This window comes from Paroedura picta, chromosome 7, assembly GCF_049243985.1.
Source record: "Paroedura picta isolate Pp20150507F chromosome 7, Ppicta_v3.0, whole genome shotgun sequence".
NCBI lineage: Eukaryota > Metazoa > Chordata > Lepidosauria > Squamata > Gekkonidae > Paroedura > Paroedura picta.
The window spans coordinates 15910683-15933094 of NC_135375.1; the positions used below are offsets into that span (position 1 = coordinate 15910683).

Below are 22412 nucleotides of genomic sequence, written 5' to 3' on the forward strand. Positions count from 1 at the left end.
CACCAGGAAAGTTCTTGGTGGGGGCCAGGATGCCTATGGGCACCAGCTAGGGAACCCCAGCTCTTGAGTGATCCAGAAATGCATTGCAGCCAAGCACTGATGTTTAACAGAGTGGGGGGCCGGGAATCAATGCCATAATATTTAGTGCCAAGGCAAGTATAGATGTACAAATACCAGCCCAGAGACAACGAATGCAGGGGTGGGGGTAGGGAGGAAAGACTCAAAGAAGAAAATCCTTCAATGAAATCGGGATGAAAGCCAAAAGAGGACGAAAATACCCTCGTGGATTAAAGTCTCCCTAGCCACACTTAGACGGGAAGATTATGTGCAGTTCCTGAATAATGTGGAATAAAAGGGACCCAAAGATCATTAACGATAATCAGAGATTAACATACACCAAACCCCAAGACAGCTGAAGCGACGTTAGCTGCTATCAATGGAACTTATTTTAGCGGCAAAATAAGACAGATTTGCGGCATAATAATGACGATAATACAGATAAATAAGATAACTCTTAAATCTTTAAAGCAGTGGCCCAAAGTATTTGTAAGACTCCAGTAACATGCTGACAAAGGAATGCCTCAGGACCGCTTTGTGAGAGCCGCAGATATCATAGGAATGTATAAGGTGGATGGGTGAAAACTGAGAATGAATCTATTGCTGGGGTCCCCAGTCTTTTGGAGAATTGGGGAATTTTGACATGGGGTGGTGGGCACAACTACGAAGCAGTGGTGCCAGGAGGCAGAGCCAACCCCAAAATGGCTGCTGCAGGGGGCGGAGCTACCCTCAAAGAGGAAGCCCCAGTGCATGGGAGAAAAGAAGCAATTTTAAAAACCAGCCCTGTGGTGTCTGCTGCCACTGAAACAATGTGATTTTAACCTGCCTGGCCCATTTCATCTCTGGAGAACAGCGGGCATCAGGAAATGCGTTGGCTGTTGCTGTGGCATCCACCCACAACATGTGGGGCACTACCTGATCAACTGGATCTCTGCTTATCTTTTCTTCACCCCCTAAGGAATCTTCGGATGCATCATCCTTGGGTGCAATGTGGCTCACCTCCAACGAAGTCTGTGTTTTTCCAGTCATAGAATCATAGAATATGACTCTCAGAGTGACGGAGACTGGAAAAACACAGCCCAAGGACGAGCATGTTACTGGAGGAGGGGCTGGGGTTTGATTGGCAGTAGGTCCCAGGAAGAGACGGGCAGAAAGGAATTGGCCGGGCCAGCTGTGTTCCACGGGAGGGGAAAAAAAGATGGGAATAATTCTTAAAAATGAGAATCAGAGGATCATAGTGTTGGAAGGGGCCGTACAGGGCATCTAGTCCCACCCCTGCTCTATGCAGGATCAGCCTAAAGCATCCAGAATATGTCTCTGTCCAGCCGCTGCTTGAAGACTGCCAGTGAGGGGGAGCTCACCACCTCCTTAGGCAGCTGGTTCCACTGCTCAACTACCCTGTGAAAATATGTTCCTGATATCTAGCCAGTACCATTCTGCACATAGTTTAAGGCCATTACTGCTGGTCCTCTCCTCTGCTGCCAACAGGAATGGTTCTTTGCCCTCCTCCAAGTGGCAACCTTTCAAAGAGAGCCATTATATCCCCTCCCAGTCTCCTCTTCTCCAGGATGAACATTGCCAAATCCCTCAGATTTCCTTCCTTCCCTCCATTTGCATACCGCCCTCCCCTAAAGCTCAGGGTGGTTCATACAGAACGTGAACAGAATAATACATGAAACTCAGTGATTATAATGAACGAAAGGTAACAGTAATAATAATAATAATAATAATAATAAACAGAGAAAATAACATTCTAACATAATAAACAATCTGGTTGGTCAGATGCGTCGTATGGGTTCAAGGGAGGGAGGTTCAGGGACCCAGTGGATGCAATTCAGGCCCATTCCGCACACATAGGATAATGCACTCTCAGTGTGCTTTGGCAGCTGGATTTTCCTGTGCGGAACAGGAAAATCTACTTCTGAAGTGCATCGAAAGTGCATTATCTATTGTGTGCAGAATACAATAGATCGACCTCAGCCAAGTACTTGGTGGAGAAGCTCCATTTTGCAGGCCCTGCGGAAGCCTCCTGCCAATCCAGGCACACAGTACTGGGCTGAGTGAGCTAGAGTCAGCTGCAGGATGGACCATCTGCACTGAAATAAATGTATGGGAACGCTCATGCAAAGCCTTCCATTGGATTAGATGCACCTTGTGAGACATTTCTTGTGAGACATTGTGAGACATTTCTCACTGTTAGTAGCAGGGCCGGTTTATCCATGTAGCACATGTTATGGGCCCTGCACTGTGCCTTCCCCCACCACCAACCCATGAAACAGGGCTGAGGCTTCTCTCTGCTTCCCTTGTTAAGGACACAGAGTAACACCCCTTTCCACTGTTGGAGGCACCTCTCCCCCCAGTCTGGCTGTTCCCACTGCAATTGTACTCTGCTAGGACCTCACAAATCCTTAAACTGGCTCTGGTGCTATGGGCCCCACAAGTCCTTAAGCCGCTCCCGGTTAGTCACTGCATTGAACATGCACAGCTGGGAAAGATCAAGCAAGACCAGGTCTCACCTTCATGTGAACCTAGCAGAGAAGGGGTTTTCTTAAGTCCATTTCGCTTGTTTAGACCTGCTGATTTTGTTGATCTCACAGGTAAAATCATCTGTCTTAAGCTTCCTCCATTACAGGTGAGATCATCTCCTGACCTATTTGCCCTGACAAAGTTCATCTCCAATACCTGGAACTGGGATAAGCAACTTACTACCACAAGGCTGGGTCATGGCGTCATGCATCTGATTGGACCCAGATAAGGAAGGGCTGCCCACAGACCTGGAGACCAATATCCCAACCTTTAAATGGAGACTTAGCAATATTTTTTTTGCTTCAACAGCTTGTTTCCACATATTCAGCCTCTATGAAAAGGATCAGACCATTCTTCTTCATGCAACTCGGATTGACTATCAGGGCTGAATCTGCACGGAGCTTTTATTCCAATCCCAGTCCCTGCCATCTATGCTGAATGTGATTTCCATTTTGATTTGGGCTGGTTTAAATTTTTCATCTGCAACAAGCATGATTGATCTGGAGTGATCCTACCTTCCCCCGCGATATCCTGGAGTGAATATAACCCTCGATATTTGAAAAATGAGCATGAGTAAAGGTGCTGCTCTCTGCTTTTCCCAAACTAACTTGCTACTTTGAGCCTCCAATTCTGTAGAAAAGCCCTGATTGGACAGGGGGGGTCAGTTCAAAGGCTTCCTTGTTACCAGGCTGCAATGTTTCCCTTAAAGGGGAAGCCCTAACTTCTCTCAGCAGAGGCTCCATAAGCCCTAACTTCTCTCGGGAGATATGTACCTCTTGGATTAATTCCCTCTCCTCTGCTGACTCCAATTCTCCCCCCCCCCCCCCCCGCTTCAAGAAAAGAAAGAGGCTCCCACTGCACTTGGCACCTCCCCCCCCTTCTGAGCTTCCCTAATCATGTGCAGAACACTTTTCTGTTTCAATGGCAGGGAGGGATAGAGGAAGACCCGAGTTCAAATTGATCTGAATTCAGCAGGATCTACAATGGAATAAACAAAGTAAGTGCAGAATCATCCCAGATAATCTCATTTGCCAGAGAAGAGTTGGTATCCTGCAGGGTTATGATGAATATTGAAATTGAATAACATATTCTAAATCATGTGCCATGTGTAATGGGTTTAAACTACTTGCAGTAAATTACCTGCAGTAATGGGTTTAAACTAGGTGGAGAATGGTACCAGCTAGATATCAGAGGGAGAACATTCACAGATTACTTCAAAAGTGGAATAGGCTGCTTATGGAGGTGGTGATCTCCCCTTCACTGGTGGTCTTTAAGCAGTGACTGTACAGAGACTTATCCTGAATGCTTGAGGCTGATTCTGCATTGAGCAGGGGGTGGGACTAGATGGCCTGTATGGGCCCATCCTACTCTAGGGTTCTATGATCCTTCACCTGCGCAGCAAGGAATAAATTGCAAGAACTGACAAGATAAACCAAGTTTGTGGGCAGTCAACGAAGGCACACAGAGACATTTAAGTAGAAAGTCTCAGCTAAAAAAGATGGTGAACCCCCCCCCCCTTGTATTATGTCCTTTTCAAATTTGGATGGCAGAAAGGTGGCTGTGCGAGAGAGTAGTTTAATTGTGATAGTGTTGTGTAATTGTATAAATAAGTCACATCGAAATTGGCTCAGGAACTTGTGTATGTGGGCACATGGGTGACCCTACAGAGGACTGAGCACATGGTCGGCAGTAGGATCGGGTAGACTTGGACTCTGACTGTCATAGCCACCACGACAACCAATCGGTTTAAATGAATCAAGGGGTCTGTACCAATGCCTCGCAGCCCTGGCCAGCCCCATTGTTCTCATTGTTGGGATCTTAGGGGGGGGGGTGTTAGCAGAGTGAAGTCTTGGTGCTGTTTACATCATGTACTGTCACAATTAAAGAGCTGCGAGCCACATATTTCAGAAGAAGAAGGAGAGTTGGTTCTTATATGCCGCTTTTCTCTACCCGAAGGAGGCTCAAAGCGGCTTCCAGTCGCCTTCCCTTTCCTCTCCCCACAACAGACACCCTGTGGGGTGGGTGAGGCTGAGAGAGCCCTGATATCACTGCTCGGTCAGAACAGTTTTATCAGTGTCATGGTGAGCCCAAGGTCACCCAGCTGGCTGCATGTGGGGGAGTGCAGAATTGAACCCGCTCACAGATTAGAAGTCCCCACTCCCAACCACTACACCAAACTGGCTCATTACAGGGACATTAGCCAGTTCACCAAATGAGCCTTGACTTTCAACTGGTGGTTTGGATGTAACCTGAACTTGTATAACTAATTGTTAGAATATTTTAAAGGCAATGGCTAGGAATAATATTCGGCTGTGGTTCGGCAGCCCCCGGACGCACGCCTTTCCAGACGGACCCACTGAAAAACCAGGGATCTGAGAAGCCACAAAAGAAATCAAAACCATGGAAACCCCAAAGAGCAGAGCCTTAACTAACTAACCTCCTGGAAACACCTGAGCCTTTCCAAGCCTTTGCCGTTCTGTCCTCTGATTGGCAGCAGGTTTGGCTTCCTTAAGGATAAAATGGCTGCTCTCTCCAGTTTGTGCCAGTCTGCCCGTCTTCGCTTCCAGGCAAGGTCGAGTTATTCTCTCTCCCGTGGATAGCATCGACAGCTGGGTGGCTGGATTGCTGGGGTGGGTGGGGGGGGGCGATGCAAGAGGATCGTATTTGCAAAAGAAGAAAAAAATCAATGGATTAGTCACTCCGTAAAGCTTTTCTCTCTGGCTCGCCTGCCCTAGATTGCAAGCGTTATGTCTAACCCGCAAGCGATTGGCAAAGTTATCTTTGGGAAGGAAAGCAACTGGAGTTCAAGGTGGCCCTTTTGAAAAGCCCTCTTTCTCTTCCTCTCCCAGAGCCAAGCACATCCTCAGGTTTGCAAGACAGGAGTTTTTGGACTTCTCCTCTCTCCCCCCCCCCCCCCGGGCCTCTGGCTGCAACAGCTTTGTATCGAACTGAGATAGAACAAAATAGTCGGGGTTGTTTCAGATGTTTTAATCCCCTCTAGTTGTCTTTGAATCTTGGCCTTACAAGTTGTTTTCTGCATTTCAATAAGTATCTCGGCACACTCGGGGACACGTCTGGACCAAAGTTTTGCCTTGTGGTCTGATTGGGGAGAGGGCCGGGCTGCTTGGTGGCAACGCAGCACCCTATGGAAGGCCTCGTGCCATCAGTCGAAGGTCTTGTATGTTTGAATCCAGAAAGGACAGGTAATTAATACGACAATGATAATCATGAAGCCTGCACTGGGTTTGCTAGCTTAAACTAGGTGGATGGCAGCGTCATCGATAGGCTGGGGCAAAAACAGAAGATTAAATGAGATGCTATTTTGCTGCCCATTCCCAGAAGAAGAAGAAGAAGAAGAAGAAGAAGAAGAAGAAGAAGAAGAAGAAGAAGAAGAAGAAGAAGAAGAAGAAGAAGAAGAGTTGGTTCTTATATGCTGCTTTTCTCTACCCGAAGGAGGCTCAAAGGGGCTTACAATTGCCTTCCCTTTTCTCTTCCCACAACAGGTACCCTGTAAGGTAGGTGGGGCTGACGGAGCCCTGACAATACGGCTCTGTGAGAACAGCACTATCAGGGCTGTGACGAGTGAGCTCAAGGTCACTCACAACCAATGCCATTGTCAGAGGTTGGTCATATATGGGCCCTTCATGGTGACCTAGTGAGGACCTAGGTGGCTGCATTCTGTACCAGCTGCAGTTTCCAGGTCATGGCTTAGTAAGATCAAGTTACAGTAATCTATCCTGGAGATGACTATCACATGGATCAATGTGGCTAGGTATTCCGGGGTCAAGTAGGAGGCTAGTAGAATCATAGAATCATAGAGTTGGAAGGAGCCATAGAGGCCATCTAGTCCAACCACCTGCTCAACGCAGGATCAGCCCAAAGCATCCTAAAGCATCCAAGAAAGTGTGTATCCAACCTTTGCTTGAAGACTGCCAGTGAGGGGGAGCTCACCACCTCCTTAAGCAGCCTATTCCACTGCTGAACTACTCTGACTGTGAAATTTTTTTTCCTGATATGTAGCCTATATCGTTGTACTTGAAGTTTAAACCCATTACTGCGTGTCCTCTCCTCTGCAGCCAGCAGAAACAGCATCCTGCCCTCCTCCAAGTGACAACCTTTCAAATACTTAAAGAGGGCTGTCATGTCCCCTCTCAACCTCCTTTTCTCCAGGCTGAACATTCCCAAGTCCCTCAACCTATCTTCATAGGGCTTGGTCCCTTGGTCACCAGTACATTCGCCTGGTGCAGATGGGAAAATGCTTGGCATGCTACATTCATGATCTGAGCCTCTATCCTAAGGGAGGCGTCGACGATCACTCCCAAGTTCTTGACGGAAGGTCCCAGGTTCGATCCCCGGCATCTCCAGTTAAACGGATCCAACACTAGGTCCCTGGAGAGCTGCTGCCCATCTGAGTAGACCTTACTGAGCTTGATGGCCCGAGGGTTTGATTCAGGATGAGGCAAATGCATGTCTTTTCTTGCAAAAGTTTAAGGCAGACTGGTTTTTAACGATGCACGGGGGATAGAATTGGATCTCCGAAGGGCCAGTGCAAAATCTAAGTGAAATTAGTCCTGGCTGAATAAAGACAAGGTGACCAGATTGTCCCACTTTTGGAGGGACATCTGGGGGTACCTGACAAATTGTACTTATACTGAAATTTTAAAATATATATGTATTACAATACTATTTTTGCATTCTATGAACCTTTTTGATGCTCCATATCATTGCAGACTGCAGGGTAGAACCCACAGGCCCCGACCCTTAGATCTTGCAGACCCAGGATAAAATGGGGCCGTTTTGTAAACGGCAGGATGTGCCAGGTGAAGAGCAGGTTTCACTGAACAACGGACGATGGCGGTTTTCATGAGAACAGCACTGCTCCTCTGTTTGGCCGACTCGAGCTGATAAATCATTTACGTCTAATGATCCAGAAAAGGTGCTTAGTGTTTCTGCCAGGGCGGCAGCTCGCAGTGATTAACAAGGCAAAACACGGAAACGACCGGATCAGCGAGAAAACTTGTGCGCCTAAAACACACACACACACACACACACACACACACACCATCCCCCAAAGTGGCCAGTTTGTGTCAAATGCTCTTTCCCCTCCGTCTGTTAAAGGGGTTAAGATTCGAGCCTTCTGCCTATGAATGAAAGCAGAGAATAAAACTCCCGTTTATTGGGCCGGGGAAGAAGGAAGGAATAGCCGCCCGGGAAGCAGAGGGGAATTGCTCTCAGTGGCCCAGTTCCCTAGCCAAATTGCTCGCAATGCAAACAAGAGGACAAACATGTCACTGGGTTTCTCCAGTGTTGTGACCCGACTTTTCTAGACCTGACAGCTGGTTTGCGCAAGCAGCATCCCAACCACAATCTGAATAACACCAGATTACCACATAGTGTTCCCCGCCCCCCCTGAGAGCTTTTAAAAAGCCAATCCACACTTGGCTCCTGGACAGAGATCTCATCTGATCATATAATCGGGCCTCTTCTGTGCAAATCACTGACTGATGTTCAGCAAGTGGGATAAAGCAACCGGCAATTGTTCTTGCTCCTGCAGTAACCTGGGAGTTGTTTTTTCTTTTAAAGTCATCCATGTTATGGGAGCAGAAATACGTTTCCTCTGTGCAGGGCAAAGGTTGAGTCCGATGGCAACTTTAAAACAACAAAGTTTTATCCTAGGCGAGAGCTTGTGTGTGCAAGCAGACATCTTCAGATAATGGAATGGGAATCACCAGAATCCATACATAAGGAGAGAGCAAATTAGCAGTCAGTTAGTAAACAGCATCATGAACATAACCTAACAAATGTGCAGTAAATTAAGATGTTTAGTAGATTCAAGAGCCTTGCTAAAAGCACAAGCTGAATTTGTCAGGTTATCAGTCAAGAAGAAGAAGAAGAAGAAGAAGAAGAAGAAGAAGAAGAAGAAGAAGAAGAAGAAGAAGAAGAAGAAGAAGAAGAAGAAGAAGAAGAAGAAGAAGAAGAAGAAGAAGAAGAAGAGTTGGTTCTTATCTGTCACTTTTCTCTACACAAAGGAGTCTCAAAGCAGCTTAGGTTCGCCTTCCCTTTCCTGTCTCCACAACAGACACCCTGTGAGGCAGGTGAGGCTGAAAGAACCTTGATATTGCTACTTGGTCAGAACAGCTTGATCAGTGCTATGGTGAGCCCAAGGTTACCCAGGTGGCTGCATGTGGGAAAGTGCAAAATCGAACTCGACTCGCCAGACTACACCAAGCTGGCACTAAGCTGGGTTCAATTCCAGACTGAAAAACATAGTAGAGGGAAGAAACACCTCAAGATTAGTGATTAATGGGACAGGCATTCCCAGTTGCAGACCAAAGTAATTAAAAGAGACCTGATTCCAGCTTGTAAAATATTTTAGCAAAGGCAGCCTGGTCCTCAAGGCCATGTATACACACATAATCACCAAGAATAGATGGTCATATCGACGCCCCCCAAATGGCCAATGAGGGGCCAGGAGAGGGTGGGAAGGGGAGGGCACCTGGGTGGGCATGTACACAGTTATGCTTCTTAACCATATTCTGCATGACCACGACATTCCTGGGGTTTCTCAGAACCTGAAGAATGTTTCGGGGGTTTATCAATGGTAAAAAAGTTGAGAAGGGCCTAATATAGTCAGATCTCAGAAGCTATGCAAGGTTTGTACTTGGAGAAGAATCCATCAAAAAAAGAATCTGCAGAGGAAAGCCATGGCAAATCACCTCTGCCCCTCATTTGTCTTGAAAGTCCTTTGCTGGGGTTGCCATACACTGGTTAGGACTTGATGGCCCTTGTGTAAATAATACTGTTCTCAGCACTGTGTACCATACTTGAGGCCGCACAATTCTGCCTTTTATACCTGATGCTGTTTCAGATTTTGGGAGTCCTAGCCCCACCATGTTCCTGATGACATCTCATACTATTTGAGTGCCCTGACTTATGAAGGGCAGTCTACCTTCACTCAAAAATTTACTGAAGTGATATTGCTAATACTGTGATACTCCCTGAGTCAGCTGAGATAGGGTGGAACAAAAGTGCCTAAATAGGCAGGCAGGCCATCCATCGATCCATCGATTTGTATACGTGAAATGTATTGGCCATTACTTGAGAATCCAATCGCATCTTTACGCACACAAGGCCTTCTTAGAGACGTCCAGTGAAACAGTGGAAACAAGGGGCCATCTTCTATTTCAAAACCTCAAATGATCCAGAACTGAGTTGCTAAATCAAGGGATGGATTCTAAAGCAAAGGTTCTGTAGACAGGGCAACTTGCCTACTGTGAATATGAGAGAAGGGGCTGAACATCGCTTTGCCCCATCCTGGCATTGTCCTCCACAGGACAGTTGAGCTGGCTGGAAACTAGCTTTGGATCATCTGTAGTGAATCTGTAGGCTGAAGACACACCCTGGAACCAAACAGACTTTGATTACATATTAAATGTTCTCATATTACACTACTACTGAAGACCTGGAGTCAGAGAATTGGCTGGTTATAACTCAGGCCATTTCTCACCAGCATTTCTCCTGGCCATACACATCTAGCCTCTTTTGTCAATTCTTTCCTCTAAGTTTCCCTATAGATACGTCCTTCTGTTTTTCTCTTCCCTTTGGATCAGCATTCTTTCTTTCACCCTTCTTTTTCTAGCTGAAGGAATCAGAAGGGTTCATTCTTCAAGCTGTGACAGGGTGCTCCAAGCAGTCTGTTTGGTTAGCACCGGCTGAGTAGAAAAAGACTTCTGAAGTGAGGAAGATTCAGTGAGGTTTCTGTCTTGACTGAGTTGAGTGCTTACAATCTGATTTCAGCCCTAGCTGAAAAGAGTTAAGTACTGACAGTTTTGGAATTCAGCCCTGATTGAGGTTTTAACACAGACAGGGGAACTGGGGAAAGTTGGCAAGGATGAGTCGGTAGTTAGAGGACCATTCAGACCAAGAAAAGGTTCTCTACAGAGAAAAAAGAATTTCCCTACCCAGTGGAACAGGAAGATAGCTCTGGAGAGTGCAGAGATCCCTGCTCTGGTACAGTTAGGAACTACTCTTGGAGACCTTAAGAGTCAGTGACAAACTCAAGGTGCCCTGGTGTTTCAAATTATTATTATTATTAGATTTATTTCCCGCCTCTCCCGACAGGCTCGAGGCGGGTCACAATAACTAACCCCATTAAAATTCCCATTAAAACATCAATCTACTAACATGATGGCTAAAAATCCCACCCCTCCCCCAATTATCAAAGAGGTGAAGAGGAAAGGATAGGGGTGTACTCAACATTAAGTTACTGTGAATAGCTGAAGAAACTATCATTAGCCTCAGAGCTAAGAACTAAAGTCTGTGTATGTATCAATTTTACCTTAGAGTTATCTATATTGAGTTACCTCTGAAATTTAACCCAATTTCACCTGACCTTCCTTCTCTATGTTGAATACAATATTTTGTTAATTTGGAATATACAAACTTTGAGTGCTATTTAAGTCATAATGGTTAAATGGGCCTTTCATTCTTCCCAACATATTATACTTTCACAAGGTGGGACAGCCACAGTTCTTTAGGAGAGAAGAAAAGACATTACTAGGGCAGCTTAGCGAGGGGAGAAAAATGGAGGGAAAATCTTGCTTCTAATGGAGGTTTGACACAATCTTCTTTGTGTCACACCTCTTTGTCTTTTGTACCAACCTCTGTTAAATTTGCGGTTCTCAACCTTCCTAATGCCACGACCCTTTAATTCAGTTCCTCATGTTGTGGTGACCCCCAACCATAAAATTACGCAAGTGTTCTTCCACTGAAATTAAACCGAAACTGACCAATGGCGTGAAGATCCATTGTTCATGATTGTATATATATCGGTGGGTCCTGACCCCCCACGTTGAGAACCACTGAATTAGAGCATCTCAACAAATGGCATTCAGATGTTCTTTGAGCACTGGTACCCAAGACCCAAGTGCTTAACCCTTCAGTGATAACCATGTTTTCTACTTTTCAGCTGTGCTTTCTTCTTAGCATGTTGGACCTGGGTGTGGGAGACTATCGTGACAAGCCACACCATGGCAGCTTCACGTTGTTTCCAATATGACACTTTCAACTGGAATGTGTGAAGGGTGTGAAAAATATCCCCAACTTCTTCCAATCACCATTGGTAACCATTTGGCAAAAAAAAAAAAAAAGTCACATGGTAGTGCCTTAAACGTAACACGGATCTATAAAATTTAGTTCTACTTCTTTAAAAAATATGTGAAACCAGCTAAGAGATGTGAGAATCAATGTGAGATTGATTCAGATTGATAAGATGCCAGAGGAGCAATGTGAATTTATTTTCCCGCCTTTTTACAAGATGTAAATACAATCAGTTGGGATTTCTAATTTACAACTTCAACAAATGCTTCTAAGAGGGATATATATATATATATATATATTAAAGAGGACCATTCCTCTTGCAGCTCTAACTGCAACGGTAAGACAGACGTTGATCTGCCTAACAACTGCAAAATAATCTAATTAACACAAAAACCATGACTGAATATGGCAGTTGGCAGCATTGCTCCATCAAAATACATTTCTCCCAGCTTTTTGTTTTGAATTGGATAAACTGGATCTGGTTTTTCAAAGTGTTATTTCTTTACACGGTTCAGTTTATTTAATTTTTTGCATACATGTCCGCACCTTATTGATGCTTTGCCCATTGTTCATCGGTGCGCCGATAGCCTGTCATATGTACAAAACAGTTTCGAGTGAAATAATTTACAGAAGAGCTGCAAGACGGATCATCATGAAAGCAAGCGTACATTCATATAGCACCTTCCATCCCCCAAAAAGATATGAAATAACTTTACAAAGGATCGAAAACTTACAAATGACTTCCCCCACTGCTTGGAATTCAAGCCACCTATGGGCCAGCGTTTTAATAACAACTATATTACAATGCATAGCCATGTTACACAATGGTCGGGGCTACAGAGGTTAAGGATTTACTATGGTTAGGTCCAGAAAGCAGATTTCTCATCAGCTACCCAAGTCAGCAGTCTGACCCACATGAAGAGGGTGAAGAGGCCTCTAGAAGAATGGCTATGTTCTGAGGAGGACTCAGATGTTCAAGGACTTCAGATTTATACATCATCTGGAAAGTGGCACTTCCAGGAACACCCAGGGCACCTGAAACCCTTTGCTTTTGAGGTTCTGTCTTGGATGACCACGCCACTACTAGGCCGTCAAAAGCGCTTCCAGTGATACCTACAGAAAACGGAACAATGCAAAATGAAACGAAACAACAGCGTCAGAAACAAAGTTTATAAAAATGGCACATTTATTGCTACAGAATGGTCATGTACATGACAGCAATCGAATAACTACAGGTGGGAAACAGGTAATGGCCCTACAGCAAGCTGTGTTTTCTTCCAAAAAGAACTCCAGCGCACAACCTGTTTGGATGCTTCTACAAATCAGAAATACACCAAAAAACATGAAAGAAAAAATTGAGGCACTCAGCCACACGTTGAAAACAAAGTGTAACTGTTTTTTTAAAAAAATCTTTTTTTTCTCTTTTTTGTCCCTTTTATACTTTTTCCCTTTTTACTTTTTTTTTTTTTACTGTTGCAGCTATGTGTACAGTCGCAAAATCCGCCCCCCCCTGCTGCGACCTACAACTAAAGAAGAAGAAGAAGAAGAAGAAGAAAAAGAAGCTACCATACAATTTCATCTCGGTAACACATGGTAAAATAACATCTTTTAAATAGTAAAATAAAGTAACAAACTTTTACTCAGAATGATTCCAAAAATCTACAAAGAAGAAATATTCATAATCTGACAAATTTCCCACCCACCCCCAGCCCCTTGCAATATTCATGGTATAAAAGGATTGCTCCTGTGAAAAATAAGCCAAATATATTTTTTTATTTTTAAATTTAGGGTTTTCTTTTATCCTACTAGGGTGTACTACAGTCTATTTTATAGCAAAAAGGTCACTAGACAAACGAAGCTTTATAACAAAAAGCCAGGCACTGATACATGGTAAATCTCTGCTTTTTTTCCTTATCTTCACTTAGTTGCATCACAAGTAACAAGAATGAAAAAGGCCACAGTTCATATATTTTCACCATTACATAAGTCTATAATACTTGAAATGAGTATGGTCAAACCAGCACTGCACAAAGGTGAATAAACTTCAAGTCCCATGAGAAAGAATATCTTTAAAAAAAAAAATGAAACAAACAAACAAACAAAAAACCCAAAACAAAACAAGAAGCCGAAAAGGTCTTGGTGCCCCGCTGTATTGGAATTCATCATATTCCATCTTTATGACAACTCCTCAAGTCATTTAGTGGACTAAGTTGAAATTTATTTGTGCTTTTTCCTCCCCCGGTGAATTTTCTTCGTTCCCGGCAACGTACTCTTATTGTTTGCGCTTCAGCACGGATTGCGTGGTGCCCGTCAGAGAGAGAAAGATGAAACTTGCAAATTCCGCCCCGCTCTGCCCTTCCCGCCCCCCCCCCCCGAAATGAGATTAACAAACAAAACAAATCGGAAGACTGCATCGATACAAGTTGCATCACTGGTAGAACTGACAGTTGTATAAACATTAGTGTTCCTTGCAGCTACACATAAGACAAATGTTAAAAAAATTAAAAAAAAGCTCTAGATGAACAGATTTCCCTAATGAGCATATTCATAAATTACTTGAATGTGGAGGTGGATCAGTCACTATACACTGGATAGGGTTCCCACTGAGGAGGTTCTGAGTACTGTTTGTTATCACACATCACTGGAGCGTTAATGTCGACCCACTGCCATCTCTAAGGAACAAGAAATACCACTGAGCACATGGACATGAGAGCAGGTCTTTGCTATCTGATTTCTTGGGGAACGGAATCTACTTTGCCGCGTTCATGCAGTAAAAAATAAACAAAAAACATCCATCGACCAACCAACAGTGCAACTAGTTGGTCAGTTTTCAAGTTTAAATGCCACTTTGGAACAGAAGCCATCTGTAAATTCGTACCCACAGGATTACCATGGTATATATAATTAACCTTGCCTTGGCGCCAGAGAGATCAAAATCACTGTTCAGAGTCATGCTCTGACCATAGCATGTATTGAAGGAGTGGAAAACCTGGGGGGGGGGGGGCATGCGTGCTATTATCACCATGATAGTGTCAATAAGCGGTCTTCAAGCACGGCACCTTTAAAGAGTTAATTAGATTGAGTGGATGGAGTGCTAAACTCATGTTTGTTTGGATATGCTCTGACGCAATCATCGTTTTCCGATTGGGACATATCAGAAGAGTGTTTTTAAAAAATCTCGGTGGGCAACATTACACACTCTTAAAATTCAGGTGGTTTATCGAAGTCTTGACGTTACTGTACATATATATGCCATGGAGGGGGAACTGACTGGCCACTTGTTTACTGTCTGAGCATCATCTCGTCTCCTGAACTTCCTAACGACTTTTAGGAATTGCTGTTGTTGTTTTTTTAAAAAGCTAAGCAATTATAATATTCTTGAGAATGGGAGCATCCTTTAGTCGACCGAGAACATTAATATACCCATTTTTAATCTAAATAAGGACAGTTTAAAGTACAGTTTCTACAGTGGAATATACATTTGTTCTCAAACGTACATGGACTCTGCTGTTCTATTGTGAATTCTGTTCTATTAATCCACCTCCACATTTTGGAACTTATTAACAAATTTGAAAAAAAGAAAAAGCATTTTAAGTTTACTGCTACTGAACATATTTACAATTTTCAACACGCACACACAGCTAATCAAAATGTTTATGGATATGCAGAAGGTGGTTCACATGGTAAACTATCATATTTGTTCTTTATGTTTTTCAGAAACATAAAATTCAGATCCTTGTATCTCACTATTTCATTTAAATGAGATTTTGTTTCAACCACAGTTTAAAAAAAAAAAACCAAAAACCGATACAATGTATTAAAACACATAATAACGAGAGTCTACATGTAAAAATATAACTTTTACATACACAATTTCAAAATAATGATACGTTTGCCATTTTGTTGCATAAAATTTACAAATGTATTTTTTTTCCATTACTATGTAACTGGCAAAACAGGAGAACAGATGGAACGTCTAGACCGTTTTCAATGGACTTATGGCATTTACTCAGTGCTGATAGGTGGAAAAATCTACTCAAAACGGGAGATTTCGTTTTAAAAATACATGCCAAGTTTGTGTGGCTGTTAAAAAAAAAATAAAAGGAAAAAAAAAAGAAACCCAGAAGCTGGAATTGGAGACAAAAGGATGCTGACAAAGATTTAATTGGGAGCTCTATTTGTTAATTATTCTATATACCAGAGTGTTAGCGGAATCGCTAAGGATACTGGTTCTGTTGAGCCTGTATTTCAAAGCTAGTGTCCGGATGAGTTGCTGTGCCGTAGGTTTGATCTATGCTTGCGATTTCATATACGTTAATTAAAAACTTGATTCATACTGGCCAGAGAAATACTGTTCTACTCCCCCTCCTCAAGAAAAGTGCAACTTAATGCTTTAGAACTGGTAAGGCTTGTTCTAATGCTTCATGACAATTGAATATTGGCATTTTTTTTTTTTTGTGGATGAAGGAGGAGGCAGCAAATAAGTCTACTTTTCAGCAATCCACTTGTTTTTGTTTTTAAAAAAAAATCAAAATCTATCACACAACTTGCAGTTTTCCCATTTGAACCCCTTCTCCCCCCCCCCTCCCCACATCTGACCATGTATTCAGAAATGCATCACTGCATACTGTATTTAGGCTACACACATTAAAGTTAACACTTCTACTGGTTTGTTAATTCACAGCCACCTTTGATTATGTTATGTTTCCGATGATATAAACATTGGAAGGCACAGTGGTAACATTGTAGCATTCTAACCTTGTACCTCTGAAAAAAATCCCAGAAATAGGGTCTCCAATGAGAGCGAAGTTTACGACTCGGTCCCCAAAACAGTCAGGGCTCGCGGCTTCTCCGCACATGACGTGATTGGTCAGTTCCTGTATTCTCCCCAAAAGACTGAAGAAACAACTCTCTACTTTATTTATGAATGATAAGCAACATCAGGGTAAGCGTTTCCTCCTGATCTGCCCCTCCAGCAACAGAGTTGGCACTACAGGTTACAATAAGAACAAAGGAAGGGAGTGGGAGAGAAATAAGACCAAAAAAATCCGTATTTACAGTAAAATCTTCTTTTAAAAAAGTTAATCAGTCCTTTTTTTTTCTTTTCTTTTTACAGGAGCAAAAAAGTCTGAAACCAATGAACAAAAGCTTACCATAGTCACTAATTTTAATATATATTTATATATATTTATATATATATTTATATGTGTGTGTGTGTGTGTGTGTGTCGTAGGTCTATAAGATCCATCTGTTCCTCCTACCCTAAGGAATGGCTAATGTCATCACTTCCGTTTTCATTAGGACATTTGCTGGTTTTGTAAATAGGTGGGCAGCAAATGCTTCCCTTTTTAATATCCAGTAAGTAGAAACACTAGCAGACTAGTACACCAACAAAAACGTTCATTTTTTTTCTTCAGAAGTACACTTTTCATTATTGCAAGTTTACAATTTTTTTTTTAAATTAAATATTTTTTTTTTCAGACTTACAAATTAATTATATTTTTTTTTCCAAAAGAAGTTTAGGCACAAATGCATTGTCCCACAGTGTGGAGAAGATTGCCATTCAGTCTCTTGGCTGTGCATTTTTACAGCTCCTGACGTACTGCTCGAGACATTCTGAATGATATGTTGAAGAGAGGCGTCCCTCAAGTTGCACTTTTTATCCTTTTTTGTGTTTCGTTTCAGAATCGGGAATGCTGAAATCTCGTGCGTCTGTGATTCGTAACTACTCAGACTTGTCTTATTATATTACAAAAAGGGGGGGGGTTAAGTGTTTATGTGGGTTTAAGATAATACAGCTGTTAAGGAAGTGGTCTCTGGTTTACATGAAGAAAATGTAGCAACTTGGACCTGCGGAATAAGCAAAAAATAATCTGGGTCAGCTGAGGAGACCGAACGTTCGTTAATACTGTTAATTTGTTCCTACAACATTTTGATGGTACACAATGCATTTCTCCAGAAGCTTATAGCATACCACTAGTAAACTGATCCTTACTCCTATTACTCATGTCAAAGATGAAATCCCACTTGTAACTCCCACCCCCCAGTCACACTAATTCATTTTAGGCTAAAACAAATCCCTACACAATGGGTGGATTCTGGAGATTTTTGGTGTGTGTGTGTGGGGGGGGGGATCACTTGGGCATGGAATTGGGGTCACTGAGTTCCTGCACTGTGCAGGGAGGTGGACTAGATGTCCCTGGAGGTCCCTTCCAACTCTATGATTCTATGACTGGCTACCAATATAGCTGGGTATGAATAAAAGCTGATTTTTCTTTTTGCTTTTATTTGGGGATGTTCAATTATACCAATCAGCTGGGAGGGTGGGAGCTGAGAGATCATCTGCTGCATTTGATCTTCTCAGGTCTGTGTGTAACAGAAACCTTCCAGCCAGGTCTGCATGCAGCAGAAAGAGACCTTCCCGTTGCAGGCAGATCCTAGGACCAGTTTTTCCTGTGGTGGGGCCGAGCCAGCCCCAGGGTCATTTTTGTTCTTCTCAGGTCTATTAAATCTGAAATAAAAATCAGGATTTCTAAAAAAAATAACTCTGCATCTAAAAAAAACCTGGTATGGTATTGGGATCCAGTTTTTTTCAAAAACAGCAAAACAATTTCAGGTCCAAATTACCCAAACTGAACAAAAAAACTGTTTTTTTTTAACGCACACCGCTAGTCAAAAGTCCCTTAATCAGATAGCACAGCAATGAAGAGAGAAAAGGAGTGTTGACTTTCAAAAATTTATACCTCGAAAACCTGGTTAGTCTTCCAGATGCTACTACCCTTGAATCTAGCTACTCTACTGTAGACAACATGGCTGCCCTCTGAAAGAATGGCTGTTTTGATGGAAGATTGCTTTTGTAACAAGCAGTCCTTCATTCTGTTCTGTTGCACCAGGTGCGCACGGAGTGCTCTGAATCCACTCTTGTTTCTGTTTTGCTATAAACGTGGAGGACAAGTGGGTCTATCTACTTTCACGGCTCCTGCGACTGATCTCAGACCCACTGGGAGAACATTGGGCTACAAGCCATTAAATAAATCAATGCCAAGATATCCCCTTTCCCCCTGGACAAGTTAAAATGGATCAAACAGTTGTTAGGGAAACTTAATAACCAGACTTGCCTTTTGTTTTTTTTTACATCTGTCCCATATGATTAGATGTGTCTCCCATCCCAGGGTGGGGTCCTGCCAAAGAAAGTGGAGGAGGGTCCGAAGATACTTTCTCTTCTTCCCTTCTTTTCAGACACGCCGCTTTAGGATTCAGATTCCTTTCTGTGAGACCCAAAATGAAAGGATGTTCTGAACACAGGAACTGAGCACATTTGGTTGCTTATTTGGCATCCTCAGTTTCATTTTCCAACCTCAGTCCTTTAACCACCCCTCTCCATAACAACACAATATATGCATCTCGGGACCTCTGGCTTTGACATCTGGGGCTATTTTTAGGATCAAAGGAAGCCTTTTCTTTATCTGTCCCATCTAAATCCATCTTATCCTGTGAATATTCTGGATGCAGATCCACCTTTGCCTGTAATATTATCGCTAACTCTACCCCAGTGCTCTTATAAGAAGGGGCTTCAAGCCAAAATCCAGTTTAAAAAAAAAAGCCCTAAAATACCCAGCTTAAACGTCACCTGGTACTAGACTCATCGTAGTTTCTTAAAAGACAAGAATGGGATGGATCAAGGTAACATTTCTGGTCACTCCCCCCTCCCTGCAAATTGTTATTATAGCCCCCATCCTGCAAAACTTTTGTCCAGCCATGTCTCATGACCCACAGAAAATCTGGCTGGATACAAGCTAATTTATGTACAAATGGGTCCCATCAGCCAACTTAGTTCCTTTGATGTGAATGACTGTAAGACAGAGGAGCCATTAAATGCAGATTAACTGGTCACTGCAGATCTGCCAATAAGTTTAGCCTACTCAATCAAAAACTGTTTCTTCCCAGCATAACCTAAACGGTTGGGAGGCCTAAACAGGGCAGAAAAATAGCATAAATCAACAGGGAAAGAGGCACATGAAAGATCTTTCTTCACTACAGCAACACGGACAAAGTTCCAGCAAGCTGTCACGTGGCAGCCATCTAAATCGTGGTGGGGCCCCACGTTCAATCCCAGACAACTCCAACTGAAAGGACCAGGCAACAGGTGATGCGAAAGACCCGCCTCTTAGATGTGATGCATTCGTTGCATGTGATGTCTTCAGGTTGAGTGAACATGAAGAGAACGTTGGCAAAAATGATGTGAACTTAGATCAGGTCCCATGAGCTAACTGTCCTTTCAACAGTGGATTTTGAGGCCTAGTACAGGGGTAGTTAACCTGTGGTCCTCCAGATGTTCATGGACTGCAACTCACAAGAGCCCCTGCCAGGATTTGCCAGCATTGTAGTCCATGAACATCTGGAGGACCACAGATTGACTACCCCTGGCCTAGTAGATATCTTGCCTTAGTAGATCAAGCAGTGTATGAGCTGGTTCTGGCAACTAACTGACCTCTGACTTGTTGCTCTAAGCTGAGAATAACAGCTACAGCTTGATGTAAGATCAGGAGTTTGGTCTGAGGCTTGTCACTCTTCAGGTGGAGCTGCACCATCCGGCCGAGCTCCTTGAAGGCCTCGTTGATGTCGCGGACACGGAGGCGTTCGCGGGCATTGTTGGCCATTCTCCTCTCTTTCTCGCGCTCGGCCTTTTGCTCCGGTGTAAGATCTTCATCGTCATTATTGCTGAGAGACAAAGAGAACGCAGCATTTTCTAGCAGTGCGGGAAAAACAACATGTTCCTTCCATTGCAATGCATGGTAAACAGTTAAACAAGCTTTGTTTTAGAGTCCTCTTCATTGTGTGGCGGGTTGGACTAGATGACCCAGGAGGTCCCTTCCAACACTATGGTTCCACGCACACAGCACTCTTTCATCACGCTGTGCAACCCCCAAAACAAAAGTTGTATCATGCCTTTTAATAAGACCAGACAAAATATTGCCCAACTTTTTGAGTTCTCAAAAATCCTCCATCGGATTGGGTATTAAAAATAAAAAAGGGAGACAATGTTAAGGCCTCTTGTCTGCAACTTATGCAGGATACGTTTAAGAATTGATTAGATATAAGGGATGCCCTGTTTCTCCTCTCTTCTCAACCTTTTAGGGGACCTGTGTGTGGTGATGGGAGAGACTCTGGATTGAACGTTGGCTTTTAAGAGTTTCAAAAAGAGACTGCCATTCTCTTCAGAAAGTAAACTAGTTCCACCTTATGAAGTTCTTGCATTTTCCCCAAGACAATGGTCTATGATTTCTCTGTAGTTGGGGGTAATACTGGATTTAGCTGTGAAAGAGCAATCCTCCAACAGAGGAAAGATGACCTGGAAATGGTCTTTGCTTACGTTCAGCTTCTTCAATGACTAGACAATTTGGCTTTTACTGATTAGTAGTAGTACTGATTAGTAGTAGTACTGAGGTAGTACTGACCGCAGTAGTACTGACCATATAGTAGATCATCTAGGGTTGCCAGCTCTGGGTTTGGAAATACCTGGGGATTTTTGGGGCAGAACCTGAGGAGGGTGGGGTTTGAGGAGGGGAGGAACTTCAATGTCTACCTTCCAAAGTGGCCATTTTCTCCAGATGAACTGATCTCTGTTGCCTGGAGATTGGCAGGAATACCAGGAGATATCTAGCCATTACCTGGATGCTGGGACCCCTAAAATAATCTCAATTACTCTTCAGTTACATTAATGCAAGAATTATCATTTTGCTTCGTTCCCTGAAGCCTTCATAAGGTACCCGCATATGGTGTTAATAAGTGCAGAGACGCTTGCTCAACTGCTGGGATTTATATAGTCTTAAAAAGAGAGTGACACTATCCTTTCAACCAAGAACTGGAAATCTTGTACATTATCTTGTGCAATTTAGGTTGATCTTGATTTTTCTGTGGACCTATGTATGAATCAGGATCACCATACTTCGTAAAACAGCAGTTTTATATGGATGGTAAAGGATGTAACCCAAGGACGCAATGACTGCATAGCAGAACTCTGGTTGAGAAGGCCTGTCCTAACCAGTAAACCAGGACCCCGCCCCCCACCTCCTGTCCAGTGCTGGTGATCAATGCTTCTATCTTGAAGTTACCCGCTCTGATCTATCCACACCCCAGATTTGCTACTAACTCTAACATCTATATTTCAAAGCTGAATCTATTTCTGATTCAGAACTCTGTAGTTTGCTACATGCGTGTGCGTGAGTATGAGCTGGAATGCCCTGTACACTACGCAACAGTCCCTCTGTTATTCAAGTGGTAAAGCCCAAATGGAAAACCAGGTGCGCTCATCAAAGGGGGCTTTGATGATAAAATCGAAATACAAGTTTTCCCGAATGTTTTGCAATATCTCTTTTACGTAGAACATGAAGAACAGATGGAGGGCCAGTGGCGATCCAAGCAAAATCATGCATGCTACGGCCACTGATGCCTGTGAGCAAGAATCGCTGGTCCACATAAGGATACCAAGCCGTTCTTGGGGATCGAGATGTGATGAAATCGCTTGGCTCCTTCCAAAAGCTCAACAAAAGGGCCTCAGATGGCACAAACAGGCCGAGCTCTGTTTAACCCGAACGAAGCTACATTGATTTATCCATTCACAGCTAGGCACATTAAAAAAAAATTCAGGGGGAAAACAAGTATTCCACTGGGCACAGGCTGTTACACAAACGGCATCTGTTTTAGGACATTCGTTTACATACACAAAT

The 22412-nt window shown here is 43.3% G+C and overlaps 1 protein-coding gene across 33 annotated transcripts in view; it reads right to left on the minus strand.

Annotated features, from left to right (window-relative positions):
• Positions 1 to 11920: 11920 nt before the first annotated feature.
• Positions 11921 to 22412, minus strand: part of TCF4 (transcription factor 4) — a 427786-nt gene continuing 417294 nt past the window's right edge. For 32 of the 33 annotated variants that reach the window (XM_077346820.1, XM_077346828.1, XM_077346835.1 and 29 more), the window contains 3 exons: positions 20174 to 20403; positions 18801 to 18950; positions 12846 to 17532 (listed from right to left, as the gene is read on the minus strand). In XM_077346820.1, the coding sequence (XP_077202935.1) occupies positions 18814 to 18950; positions 20174 to 20403 (367 nt within the window). In that variant the 3' untranslated portion in view covers positions 12846 to 17532; positions 18801 to 18813. Of the gene's footprint in view, positions 12796 to 12845; positions 17533 to 18800; positions 18951 to 20173; positions 20404 to 22412 lie in introns of those variants that run through there. The other variant, XR_013232983.1, reaches the window with a different exon arrangement.